This window comes from Numenius arquata, chromosome 7 (genome assembly GCF_964106895.1).
Source record: "Numenius arquata chromosome 7, bNumArq3.hap1.1, whole genome shotgun sequence".
Lineage (NCBI taxonomy): Eukaryota > Metazoa > Chordata > Aves > Charadriiformes > Scolopacidae > Numenius > Numenius arquata.
This window is the reverse complement of record NC_133582.1, coordinates 52,759,856-52,773,468: the sequence shown is the minus strand read 5'-3', so window position 1 is coordinate 52,773,468 and position 13,613 is coordinate 52,759,856. Positions and strand designations below refer to the sequence as shown.

General features: G+C 47.9%; 1 protein-coding gene across 1 annotated transcript; it reads right to left on the bottom strand.

Annotated features, from left to right (window-relative positions):
• Positions 1-11,846: 11,846 nt before the first annotated feature.
• On the bottom strand, positions 11,847-13,284 carry HOXA4 (homeobox A4). The gene is made up of 2 exons (XM_074150742.1): positions 12,690-13,284; positions 11,847-12,175 (listed from the first exon to the last, which is right to left on the bottom strand). Exons 1-2 carry the CDS (start codon positions 13,282-13,284, stop codon positions 11,847-11,849), a joined length of 924 nt encoding a protein of 307 aa, XP_074006843.1.
• Positions 13,285-13,613: the final 329 nt, after the last annotated feature.

Sequence of the window (13,613 nt, the reverse complement as noted above, 5' to 3'; positions counted from 1 at the left end):
GCCAAGTAATTGAGCTGCAATTAAAGCTCGCACTTTATTTTTGAGGCGCGTTTTGGCCCATTTCAAAATACGGCAAAGCCAGCCTTGGCTTTTAGACACACAGCTGGGAGCGAAAGAGCTCTTCTCCCCCCTCCGAAGACAGAGAGATGCCGGGTCTAAGAAAGGAAAACGTGCTTCAGTATGGCGAGAAGGGGAAATATCATTTCTTTGGGTCAGTTCTGCTCTGAGAGCGGCTTAAAGAGCAGGAAAGTGAGAGACCAACCCCAACGTCTCTGCCCTGCAGGTCTCTGCAGAACGGCCGCGAATAGCGAGTGGAAATAACATTTTTTTATTATTCCGTTTCCAGTGGAGTTTTTATCATAGTTCGCTTTTCTTCCTCTCTCCCTCTCTCCCTCTCCCTTAGAAGACGAGTAATTACAAGCACCCGGTAACTGGGCAAAAAATGATACATCAGGAATAGGCGAGGGAGCGGAGCAAACCGGAGGGAAGCGAGCCCCAGCGTTCCGACCTTTCCCAAAGCCGGGACACACCGGGGAAATGTCGTTTTATATAGCATTTTGCCCTCCTTGGATAGCCAAGTAATCTTTCGTTTTCGTCTTTTAATTACATTTTTTAATGCATGGTTACGCGCATATAATTATAAGTAAATACAAATACTTATATATTTGTACGTACGGATATATCTATGTTTATATAAACGACGGTATGAATATGAATTTCGGACTACTATATGTTCTCCCACAAGATAATTTCCACTCCTCCCCCTTTTATTCTCGCTTTTCATATCCCCATTCAGAGAGAGAGAGAGGAAAAAAAACCCCTCACATTTCCAAGGCTGATTTATTGTTAGAAGCCATGGCTGGCTCTGGGTTCAGCTCCTTCTCACCGCGGAGAAATCAAGAGGAGCCCCCTTGGCTCGTTTGGGAAGGGGAAGCTTTGCCACAGAGCTGAGCGCCCATGCAGCCCTCCGCGCACGGGAAACAAAGTGCCGCTAAAGCATCATAAATAAAATGGCAGCACGATCGCGTACTCATCGATTTACGGAGCGGCAGCGGCCGAACAAACACCCATAAAACAACAACCGCCGCCGCCGCCGCACACTCGAGCACGACCCCGACCGAGGAGCATCCCTCCCCACCCCCCTCCCCATCGTTTTCTCCGACTTCCCCAAACACATAAATAAATAAACACACAAATAAAATAAAATAATAAAATAAAATTAAGCGGAAAAAAAAAAAAAAGTCCAAACACGACAATAAAAGAGGCTTCCCATCTCTAGCCGATCATAAATAATGATAAGATGGCAATCGAGGGGCTGGAGCTGAGGCAGCTGGCCATCAGCAGCAGTGTGGGATCTCTATGGAGAAAAATAAATAAAGAAGCAAACTCTCCCTGCTCTGCTCGCTGCGAGGGGAGAGTTGAATATTTACCGCAGCAAATTGAAACAAAGAGGGAAACAGCCTGGCTCCGGGTGCACACACACCCGCACGCACACACACGCACTCACTCCAGCCTCTGCTACTGACCTTTGCCTCGAACAGCAATAACTCACCACATAAATGAACAATCAACGGAAATACCTTAAAATAAAATCCATCCTTTCTAACGAAGCATTTCGTCCTCTCGGCTCGACAATAACCTTTCCATAAGGAACGAAAGCTGTCAGCGAAATGGCCAGCTCTTGCGGGGACGGTGATGGGGGCAGAAGGCAAAAAAAAAAAAAAAAAAAAAAAAAAAAAATAGAAAGCAGTGCTTGCTCTGAACAGAAACTGGAAAAGCGTAATCGCAGACGGAGCCAGACCGGGTCTCCACTCCAAATGCCACAATAATGCGCTGTATTATGTGCTCACGTGGTCATACGTCAACTTAAATCCTTTTATTTGAAATAGGGAATCATTGAAGGAGCAGGGTTTCTTAGCGCGAGCCTTTGCTTTTTAAAGCCTTAACCCAATATGTTAAAGAAGAGTTTTAAGGCGGGGGGGGGGGGGAATCCAAGAGATGTAGATGACTAAGGAAGAGGGGGAGATTGGTCTGATTCTTTTTCCTCCCACACCAATATTTCTTTACACAAAGCCCATTGGAAGGTAAAAGGAATTCTTCTTATAATATGGGATTACGCTGCACTTTGATACTTAGCCTAATTAACCGGCATTTGCTCCCCAGGCCCGCCACTCTGCTCCACGTCGCACGTCCTCTGCAACCCCCGAAGAAAGCCCAAATTTTAATACTATTATTTCCAGCCCCCTTCTAAATGGGACGATTACCAACCTTCCCCCCACCCCCAGCCGCCTCTACCCTGCCATTGTACATGGCTTGCTCAACTCCCACACGCTACATCAGGGCTCCTGTAGAAACTAAAAAGACCTATAATTACCTGACAAAGGCAAAAAAGAGTCTCTTCTAAGAGGCTAGTTGATTTTTGTCCTTGTAACACACTATGAAGAATACACCTTCCTTCACTGGCGTGGCTCTGAATTTTGCAAAACCTTTTGGGACCTTGCTGTTAAACCTGTGCTTACGCATTTCCTATACAGCTAGTTTGAGTGATGCACAAAATTATAGGTTCCTAACGATGAAAAAAAAAAAAAAAAAAAAAATGGGGAGGGGGACGTCTCCGCCTAAGGGGAAAAAAATTAAGAAAAAAAATAAAAGAGCAAAGTTTTAAGTGGCCCCCAAGCCAGGCAGCTTCGCTTGTGTGCGAAGACGCCACATCTTCCCTGTAAGATTGTTTAACTTGTGCTATTGACACAATAAGCTAAACAAACAAAAGAAGCCCTCAACTTTTCTGGAAGGAGTCAAAGAAAATCAGATAGTTCACTCTTTTAGAGTGTTCCTGGTCCAGTTCTGTGACTCCAGCATTTTGCATCTTGGTGTATATACCCTTGCCTAAACCTTTCCACCATCTCCCATGAGCTCGGAGAAAACTTTCAGCTAACTGCATACCCCCTCTTACTGTTTCACCTGCACTTCACTGAACAGAATGGAAGGGGATTTCTTTTTAAAGGTGATTTTTAGTGTTATGGGCAAGCCTTACCTACTCTAGCTTGGATTGTATGAGTGGGCCACTGGAATTGAAACCCATCAGTAACAGTGTAGAGTAGTGGACATTGTAGCAAAGTCAGCGTGACATTACAACAGAGGAAGAATTTGCAATTTTTCATATGGAAGTGACTAAGCTAGTAGCCGGAAATACATATATTATCCCTCACCAAGAACTGGAATAAAAACTATATACCTTTGAAAAAGAGAAAGCACTATCCACGCACGACATGCCCAAGTCTGTAACTATCAGTACGACTGGTAACTCCACAGCTCTCGAACTTAGCGTAAACCAAGGCTGATATTTACTCGAGATGGATTCACGGCTCTTTTAAATACGGTGCCTTTAGATCCCATAAAAGAAACACACAGAGAAGTTCTTCTGCAACAATGAAACTGAAATTAATGGGGAATGGAGCAGATGCTGAAAAAAGCAGAGCAAGTCTTTCTTGGGGCTGTTGTAAAAAGTTATTGACTGCTTTGCGTCAAAAGCAGAAAGATGGCTTTAGAAGTTACAGTCCTGAGCAAATAGAAACTACAAAAGCAATAAATCACAATCATAAGTCAGCTTAAATGCCTTAACGCTAGCTATGGCTATTGGTTTCAAAACCCTGTTTCTATGAACATCTTTATTGGTATTAATGGTCAAGTTAATGCTAAAACTACTGTTTAACAATTAACTTCGTGTATGTAGTGGGGAAACTAATTAATTCTTAAGAAAAGTAACTTCTTGACGTGTGAATACCTTCCACAGGGTGTGCTTTGGGAGGGCGGAAGGGGGAGTCTGCCTAACTTTATGCTGTCCTGGATCGCAGCTGAAAATTATTCCCTTCCGCCGGTTTTGGAGAAAGCTTTCTTTGCTCTACTATCGTGATTACGAGTTTTCAAATACAAATTCAAACGGTCTTGCGAGTCGCAGACGCTAGATTTCCCCGCAACCCCACATACTGCTTTGTTCCCGTTCCTGGGTATTCAACATTGTGTTTTATTACCTCGATGATTTGGAGACCTGAAACACGGTTTCTAGCAGAAAAATGTGGAGTTTATCAGTAGGTCTGCTACTGATTTTTTCTGTGCTATATACACATGGCTTCGAGCTGAGCTGAAATTCCAGGCTCAGTAACAACAAACAGATCTGAGTTCATAACGTGCCTTCATTAAGAGAGACCCTTTGTGCCAGCTCTGGCATTAATAGCCACTCTTAGCATTAACGCTATTTAAAGTTACCTTCAACATAATTAGATTTAGAGTTTTTACTGTCTTTCAAGTTTACTTTTATGCCAGTTGTCAAGAGGTAAGCCTATCGCTCCCATGTGGAGACGAAATGGGAATCACCGTACGATATAAGCATTTATTTCCTCGCTTCCTCGAAAGATTTGAAATCTGCTGGGACGCAGAGCTGTTTACCTACATCTGTGCGTCTGATAGAGATAAAGTCGGTCTTTGATCATTTCCAAGCAGATAAAAAAAAAGAATAGAGCTATCGACTGTGCCCTTGTGGGAGAAGTTCTGCTCAGAGTCAGCTGAGTCTGCCAGCCATGGGTCCGTTAAGGAATCCCAAATATCTCTGCACGCCGTGCTGTGGGTACATGCCACCGGAGGAAGGTTCCTCCGTAGCGCATTTTCGCTTTTAATTTCCTAACACGAGCGTGAATAGACATTTGCAGCCCCTTTTTATAGTTAAGATTTAAGCAGCCCATTAAGCCAACACAAAGAGCCCTTGTAGTCCTGTAATTTATGGCCGCTTTTAAAAGGTAGTAAAATACACTAATTGTACATCAGCGTCCAAAAATAAGCAGGTAAATCTAGCAGGAATTTGAGCTAATTCTGTGTAATCCTCCCCTCTCGGCGGCCAGCATAAGAAAATGGTCACTATGAAAAGCATTACATTTCTCCTGCCAAAGGACCAAGCTCATCAAGGACTCCAGCAACCCTGAACCACCAAACACCGACCTCCGCCCGCTGCAAAGCAGGCCAGGACAGACAAACACTCGAAACTCATTCGCCATCCGTTCTGGTGCACTCATTCAGACAAAAATCAGGTTTTCTAACATCCCCACACGAACTCCACGTTTGCAGGACCGGCTGCGGAACTCCTCGAGGAGGAGGCAAACAAACAAGTCGCGATAAGCCATTCAACACCGAAATGGCTCCAAGCCGCTCTCCCCTCGCCTCATGCCTTTGATTTGGGAAGGAGCTAAGAATGGACAAAGAAATTCTCAACCTCCTTCTCTCTTCAAATGACTTTGCATCCTTCCTGTCCCCAGTGCCTTTATAAGGATGGCGATCACTCAGGTCCCGTACACTTCTTTGTCTGCCCAGACACGCGCATTCACCACCCACGGAAGATGAATAGAGCCAATCCAGGAAAAAAAAAAAAAAAATCCCGCTAGGTTAAATATTTATCACAACAACAACAACAGCAACAACAAAATCTCATTCCAGCAGGCTTGTTCTGCATGCAGGTACTAGGCAAATGGCTTTCTTACAGCTGCGATCGCGCAAAAGCAGCCGCTTCCCGGCTCTTACCTCCTCCAGCTGCGCGGAGTTGGGCTGAAGCGCTCCCGGCTCCCACCGCCCCGGCCGAGCGGCTTTTTTTCGGGGCTCCCTGTAAAGAAGCAACAAACAGTGCCTTACCAGGGAGTGCCGGGGGAGGTATTTTGCTCCTTCATAGGCAATACATGGTTTGCTGTGTGCGCTGGGAGAGACCCCCGGAGTGGGGCGGGCAGGGATGGAGCGGGTGCGGGCTCCCGGCGCGGAGAGTGGGTTCCCACCCGGGTGAAGAGCACGGGGAGCTGAGAAATAAAAGCGTGTGGTTGTTGTTTGGGATTTTTTTTTCCCCTTTTTTTTTTTTTTTTTTTTTTTTTTCCCGTAGACAGCTATGCCTTCTGTCTCCAAGTGTTTGGAAATATTGTCATTCCAAACTCTTGTTACATGAATGTCTGCTTTATTTTCCTCTGGGAAACCTTTGTTTAGGATCATTTAATCAAGAACAGACATTAAACACAACTCGTGGTGTTCATCTCTGCTGAATAAAACGCGGAAAGGGTTCCAGTTTAAATGCGGGGCGTATTGTGGTTGGGCTTTTATTCAAACGGTTAGTCGGGGCCCGATCCTGCCACCACGAGCGCAATAAGAGACTAACAATTGACCTCACTGAAGCGGGATCGGGCTCAAAGCTTCTTTTTTTTTTTTTTTTTTTTTTTAAAAAGCACACTGAAAGCCATTGAAGGAAGGAAAAAAACTGGACGGCTTCTCTTCCCCTAAAATAAACAATATTGCGCAATAGAAAAAGACAATAGTCAGATTATTCGCATGCCACTTACTGAATCACGTTTACATATGAATTTGTCAGATATAATAATGTACCCCCCGTATTCATTCTCGCTAATAAAAGCCATCTAAAGCATCTTAAAATTGTCAGTAAATGTAAATGCTAATAATTAAATAACAGTTCTTGCGGAAGAGTGTCATCTGAGCCTTGGAAATATTAAGTCTGTCTTGGGAGAACTTTTCGAGCAGAGGCTTTGCTTTGGTAATTTAGTAGTTCCATAATTACTCTAATAATTTTAAATTTGGTGTTGAACTCCGGTCTACATAAAATCATGCAATAATAGCCTACTAAGCTGTTTATTGCCGTCTCATAAATTTGAGTGCGCTGATTGCTAAAATCTACTGGCAAACACAAAAGAAAATGGAAAGTTCAATCTGCAATCGCAGAGCCCGGGCGCGGTTGCCTGGGGTTATTCTTAGCTCTACCTTTCCCTCCACTCGGCTCCAGCACAGGGGGAACCCCCTGGCATTTTAAGCTCAAACTCATACCTTAGCCGTTTTGATCCCTAATCAATAGTCATGTTACAAACGGCAATAATCATCGATCAAGCGTGTCGTGACTGGGTTGCCCCACTCGTGTTAAATATGGAGCGTGTATCTGAAAATGGTGCCAGCGACTTTCTGTTATTTATTTTGGAGCTATTAAGTCACGCCACCATATTTTACACTGCCACAGTCCTTTAAACTATGCTGCTTCTTGAAAGAGTTGCTAAGTAGCAATAAAGCACTTTACAAACGCTATGACATTTTTTTTTAATTTGTTGTTATCCCAAACTCTAATATTCATTGCGGCACTTTAAGTTCGTACATAAATCGTTCAGACTAATGAGTCATAGAGAAATTCGCCCATGACTTTTCCTTTACAATGCTCACTGCCTTTCCATTGCTTTTTTGGCCCTGCATTAGGAGCCGGTGATTTATTAACGCCAGGAAAATTGAACAAAGCAGGTCCTCCTGCACTGTGGCACCCAGCCTTCCACAGTGTGAATTAGAACATTATCAAATGTGTTTGCCTCGGTAACACTTAATCACCAAAAGCCGTAATGTGACCACAAGGCAGCTAAAACAAAGATTTAACATTTCTAAATATTAAACTTGTTAAGCAAATGCTCAGCAGACAAAGCAAGCACAAACAATTAAAGTCATCAAGCTAGAAATACACACTACCTACTTACCAACACAGACCCTACTGCTTGCTTAAGAAGTTTAGAATCTTTCAAGATAAATCAGGTAGGTTTTTTTTTAAAGGGAAAAAAAAAAAAAAAAAGAAAAGAAAGAAAGAAAAACAAACTCCAGTAATAAGGAGTTGAGTTTCACTTCTGAGAGAATCACTCCTAGTGAGGACTGACGGCCACAGATCCATTCCTGACTATCTGCATTAATTATTTAATGAGTCACGTGACCCAAAAGATTAAAATTTCAATATCTCCCCCAGAACAGACGCAACACCTTTATCTGAGAGCGCAGGGATCCTCGTACTTGGGTCCCCTAATCTCTGCTGGCTTTGACAGCTCCTCAATTTCTAGGGAGAGCGCTTAGGCATTAATAACACAGGTCTGTCCCGCTCTGTACAGCGAGATGGGGCAGCTTTACACCCCTTCCGCCCCCCCCCCCGATTAGCCAGTTGAACCCAGATCCTCATTGTCTGCAGCGGGGGGGGGGAGCTGAGCGCTGCTGGCAGGGGAACAGGGGACCATCGGGGGCGGCATTCCCCGGGCTGCCCTCCGCGGGTCAATACTGCCTGTCCGCAGGCGCGGGCGGAGCCGGGAGGGCTGCCCGGGGCCGGGGGGAGGCGGCCGCGGACCTTCCCCTGCCCACGCGGGGTTCCCCGGTCCCACCGGGAGTCGCGTGGGCCGGGCTTGGGAGCCCGCAGCGCCGCGCCCAAGGGGACTGCCCCGGGGCGACCCCCGGGGGGGGGGGGGTCCCACCCCGCCGCAGCCCGGCCAGGCCTTCAGGCTCCGCACCCGGCCAGCGCCTCCTCCTCCCCGGGGCCGCGACGTGCGGGGACCCTCGGGGCGAGCCGCCCGGCCGGCTCCGGCGGAGGTGTGGGAACGGCGGACGGGCCCGGGATATCCCGGATCGGGCCCCAACGCGGGGCAGGGAGGGGGAGTAAGGGGTGGACAGGAGTTTCATGGCAAGCTTGTCAAGATCTCTGCCTATGTGAGGGCTCCCCCCACCCCTTCCTCGTTTACAAACACTGGGAAAGAGGGCCATGGGACGGCAAACACCCTGAAGGAAATTAAAAAAAAAAAAAAAAAGAAATAAAACTCTCGGCATTGGGTAATCCTCCAATGCAGGATGGCTCTAGTTATTAAATACCACAAGGCGCTGGTCACAGCTGAGTTCCCGGTGTAATAAAACACCAGGTATAGCAAAAGCCTGCAGGAGAAACGAGGAGGGGGACCTGGGAAAAGGAGCCTTTCTCTTGGCGGGTGGAGGGGAGGTGGGTACCGGGGTTAACGGCGTGGCGTTCCCTGCGGCCAGCAAATTGACTCCGAGGTGATTTGGTCTTTCTTTGAAATATTGACAAACTTCCACTTCCAGCGTTTTGGGCCGCACTCGCCTTTGTGGCCAGAGCAGATAAATCCGTGTGTGAGAGACACCGGGAGAGCGGGAGGGGGTGGGGGGGGGGAGAGACATTTAGGTCCAAGTGCCGGATTAAAAAGAATACTGTCTTTAAAGGTCAAGGGTTTGAAGGGTCAGTCTGCTCCTCTAAAAAAAACAATTAATGGGATAGAAAATTTGTCCTCTCGGTGAACTCCCGGTTGCCTTAGCAAAGGGAGCACAATGCGAGAATTTAAACTGGACGATGTAATTTTCGAAGTTATTGTAAAGACGGGCGGTATCGGACGGGGAGCAGAGGGCTCCCAGCCCGGGAGCAGCGCCCTACTCCCAGCACAGGCAGAAAGGGAAGAGGGGGGCAAAAGGAAAAATTACCTTAAACGACGATACTCTGCCATGGAGTATTTTGCAGTCCGCCGTTCAATCTCCAGCAAGAGAGTGTACATTTTTTTAGCAGACAGCCAAGACGCTGTGTCTTTACACATGACCACTTTTTTTTTTTTTTTTTTTTTTTCCAGGAAAATCCTTTGCGTCTTCACAGACTTTTCCAAGAGAATGCCTTTCAGAACCGCTGTTGAATTACAAAGAAGTATTTATTGTAGGAGGTGATTAATGATTCTCGCTAAAATTGCTATTTGCAGCGTGATTTCATTTCTCTTTACAATGGGAGCAAACCAGGTTTATACGCATAGGCTGCACACTAAAGGAATCCTGCATCGCCAGTTAATACATTTCAGCTGGAATTTTGCTCGGTTGTGCTAATTTTGGCTCTAAACATATTGAGGGATTCTCAAGCAATAAACAAAACAAAGAGTTACATGCTAGCGGATAGTAGTTACTTCACTTACAGCTATATTTCCCCCACCCCACCCCCCCACCCCCTTTATAAGGCGGCAGCTGGCAATTCAGGATTTAGTAAACAGCAATATGTGAGTGGAAGTGCACTTTCCAGGCCTGCTCCTTGGTCAGGTTTGGAGACAGCAGTTTGCTGAGGGTATTTACAGCCATCACCTCTCTGATGCTGAATGTGCTCTGCCAGTGGCACGTTACTTTTTTTCTCGGGCACGATCCATGTTCCTTGGCTAGGCAGGGGCGATGGCAATACGCTTGGGGCCTGGTGCTACCTCACCCAGGGGGTGATGATGCACCCAGTGCTGGCAGCTTCACTCACGCAAATAGAAGCTTTCATTCCAAAAATCCCTCTCGGATGTATTTAGTAAGTAAATAAGTCTTGGCCTTCAGGCCTTCCCTGGAAGATTTACTAGCACTTGAGTTCCTTCCCATGGCTTTTCATACCCGGCTCAGCGTTACTCCCTGTCGTGGAAGCCCTGAGCAAGGCTCCCCGTCAGCAGCTCCACTTTGCCTGTGCTCCTTAGCTGCCTGGAAGCAGCGAGGTGCGCAGCCTGAGCTGGAACCATTTGAACCCCATTTTCCCACAGTCGTTTCGACAACCTCGGGCAAACAAACCTCTTGAGTTGTACCCAAATTCATGTTTCTGCCGAGGCTTTCTCAACACATTTCGAAATAGTCTTAAAAAGAAAATAAAAGGAAACAGAAACGGCAGCTGGAGAAACTTTAGGTTACCGCCCATGTATTCCCCTTCAAAAGTGCTAGCCAACTGAGAAATCATAATCGGGCGAAAATGAACGAATAAATCACGACTGCCTAAAGATTTAAAGTGTTATCATGGGGAGCATGTGTGACTTCTCCTCCAGCAAAACCCGTCATGGGAGCTTATTGGCTCCCAGCAGAAGCACAGTCTCTCTGTAACACAGCTGAAAACAGTCGTACGGACGGCGATGGAGAGCCGGGCTGATTCTGCCTTGAGTCCGCTGGAGAGAATACCACTCACCTATGCGATGGTACAAGACCTTTCCTCGTCCTACAGCGCTCTTTTTCCCCAGCCAAGCAATTAGGAGTCAGGACGTTTTTCACCATATTTAAAGCAACCATTACCATATTGACAAGACGAATCCAAGTTAAAACAATACGTTAAACCGTTGTTTTCCATTCCTGGTGCCAACACCAGCCAAGCATAAGGTGGATGAAACAGCAATGAGTGGACTTGTGTTTCAAGCGTTTAATTCTTTTGTACAGAATAATCTTTATTACCAGCATTTGGCACTGTGATACATTACACCAAAAATCCACAAATTGTACATGGACCCAAACGATTTAGACGGTGCCAAATATGAAGACAGCAACAGCCTTTATAGCAATATTTCTTTAAATAAATGCAATAGGGAATGTGGAGAAAAACTAATAGATCACAGCTACTGCGGGGGCTACACTTAAAACCAGTTAAGTTACCTTTGATACATAGAACATTTTCCTTTAGACAGCGTAAGGGGACATTTTTCATAAGTCTTTAACCTCCCGTGCACGTGTTCGTTCTCTCTCCCGTGTTGGTGTGTGTGCATACGTGCGTGTGCACCCTCACACATGCACACGGGAATCCACGAACACGCCACGAAACAGCACTATTCAAGTCAATGCCTTACACAAGTGTCTCGCGAGGTCTTTGCTTTGTTTTAACCGTCTTTTATTTTTAACGTGTTCTCAAAAAAAAAAAAAAAAAAAAAAAAAAAAGAAAAAAGATTCCGTCTTAGGTACAGAGAATTCGTCCGTGACAGCATCCAGCCCTCTCTTACACCGAGGGCAAGACAGCGTTTCCATAAATAGAAAAAAAATGATGGGCATGGAACCATTATCTATATACAATGTAGACAATCGTCCGGGTTTTGGTTTAAACATGTGCCCGTTCCTGGGCACGTCTCGTCTTCCTTTCCTGCTCCTGTTTTATTTTACACAGTTGTTTGGTCCAAACGGCCAGCCTCCACCACGGGGCAGCTGGAAAACCCCAATAGATAGGTAAATATATATATATATTAAAAAAAAAATAATAACCGTATTTATAGCGCAGCTGCGTTGGGTGTAGCCCCATCGAGCGGATGGGGGTGGCCCTGTGTCTGTGCTTTGGACTGCTGGCTCAGTGTGGACTGGTTTGAGGAGCGCATCTTTGTGTTAGGCAGTTTATGGTCTTTCTTCCACTTCATGCGCCTGTTCTGGAACCAGATCTTGACCTGGCGCTCGGAGAGGCAGAGGGTGTGCGCGATCTCGATGCGTCGCCTCCTGGTCAGGTAGCGGTTGAAGTGGAACTCCTTCTCCAGCTCCAGGACCTGCTGTCTGGTGTAGGCAGTGCGAGACCTCTTGGGCTCCCCTCCGTTGTAATTGGGGTTGACTGAAACGTGCACACACAGGCACACACACACGCGGAGGGGAAAGAAAGGGAGAAGGGGGTGGGGGGGGAAAGCGATGGAACATAATCATTATATAATAACTTGACATCAGGTTCACATAAGATACATAAACGGTAAGAAAAATTGTTTCACAGCCTATCGACAGTGGGGACAATCGAGGAGCAATAAAAAATGGTGATGGGCATTTGGGTTAGAAGAAAAGCTTCAAAGACACATGGCCCAGAGCCACTGCAGGGCAATTAAATTTATGGGGGCTATAATTACTGCCCTAACAGTTTGGCGTCTCGTAAATCTTTTGATAAAGGACCCCGGATACAAAAGGTTTCTCACTTTTTTTTTTTTTTTTTTTTTTTTATTAGGAAACGCGGAGGGAGAAGGAGGGAAAGGAAAAAAAGAAGCCACACACGCAACGACCCATCCCGGCCCCGGGAGCACCCTCCCCCCTTCCCTCCTCTGCAGGCGCATCCCCACCTCCCCCTGGCAAGGGCAACTCACCCGTGCTCACATGGATCTTCTTCATCCAGGGGTAGACCACCGGCTCCTTCCCCTTCAGCCCGGGCAGGCTCTTGTCGGGCAGCAGCGGGCAACCGGGCCCGGTACCGGCCCCGGCGGCGGGGGCCGCTTCGCAGCGGCGCTGCAGGGCATGGCCTGGGAGCAGGGGCTGGGGCGGGCCGGGGTGGCCCTTGGCGGGCGGCGGCGGCGAGGCGCCCGGGGGCGGCTGCTCGGGGCCCGGGGCGGCGCTGCCGGCGCTGCTGTAGCTGTAGGGAGCCTGGGGGTAGGAGGGTGCCTGCGCAGGGTAAAGCGCCTCGGGAGGCGGCCCCGGTGGCCCCGGCGGGGCGGCGGGAGCCTGGTAGCCCGGTTCCCGGCGCGGCCGCGGGAAGTACTCGGGCAGCGCCGGGCCCGGGTGCGCGGCGTGCAGGTGCGGCGGTGGCGGCGGCGGCGGCGGCGGCGGCGGGGCGTGCGGGTGCGGGTGGTGCGGGTGGTAGCTGGCGGAGCTGCCGGCGCTGCCGCTGTGCTGCGTGTACTCCTCGCAGGGAGGGAATTTGGGCTCGATGTAGTTGGAGTTTATCAAAAACGAACTCATGGTCATTAATTTGTGAAGTGCAAAAATACTAATTTTTCTCGCGTTGTCGTTTTTCTGGGCTCGGCGAGGCCCCTCCCCTTCCCCCCCTCCCTCCCCTCCCTCCCTTTCCCCCTCCCGCTGCTGTCAAGTGCTCGCCGCTGCCAAAGTTTGGGCCTCCAGCTTCCCCCCCCCCCCCCTTCCCCGTCGCACTCCCCTCCCTTCCTCTCTTCCCACCCCTGGAGCGCCTACAACACACACAACACACACACACACACACACACACACACCCGCACCCCCCGCCACCCCATCACCACCTGACCGCCAGCGCCAATTACTGCGCGGGGCCGCGGACCCCG

What these genes read in the sequence shown, in the direction of transcription:
- HOXA4 (XM_074150742.1), bottom strand. Translation starts at nt 13,284, where the DNA reads ATGACCATGAGTTCGTTTTTGATAAACTCCAACTACATCGAGCCCAAA. An exon ending in GAAGATCCATGTGAGCACGG is followed by an intron (nt 12,176 to 12,689) that starts GTGAGTTGCCCT and finishes TGCACGTTTCAG; the next exon opens with TCAACCCCAATTACAACGGA.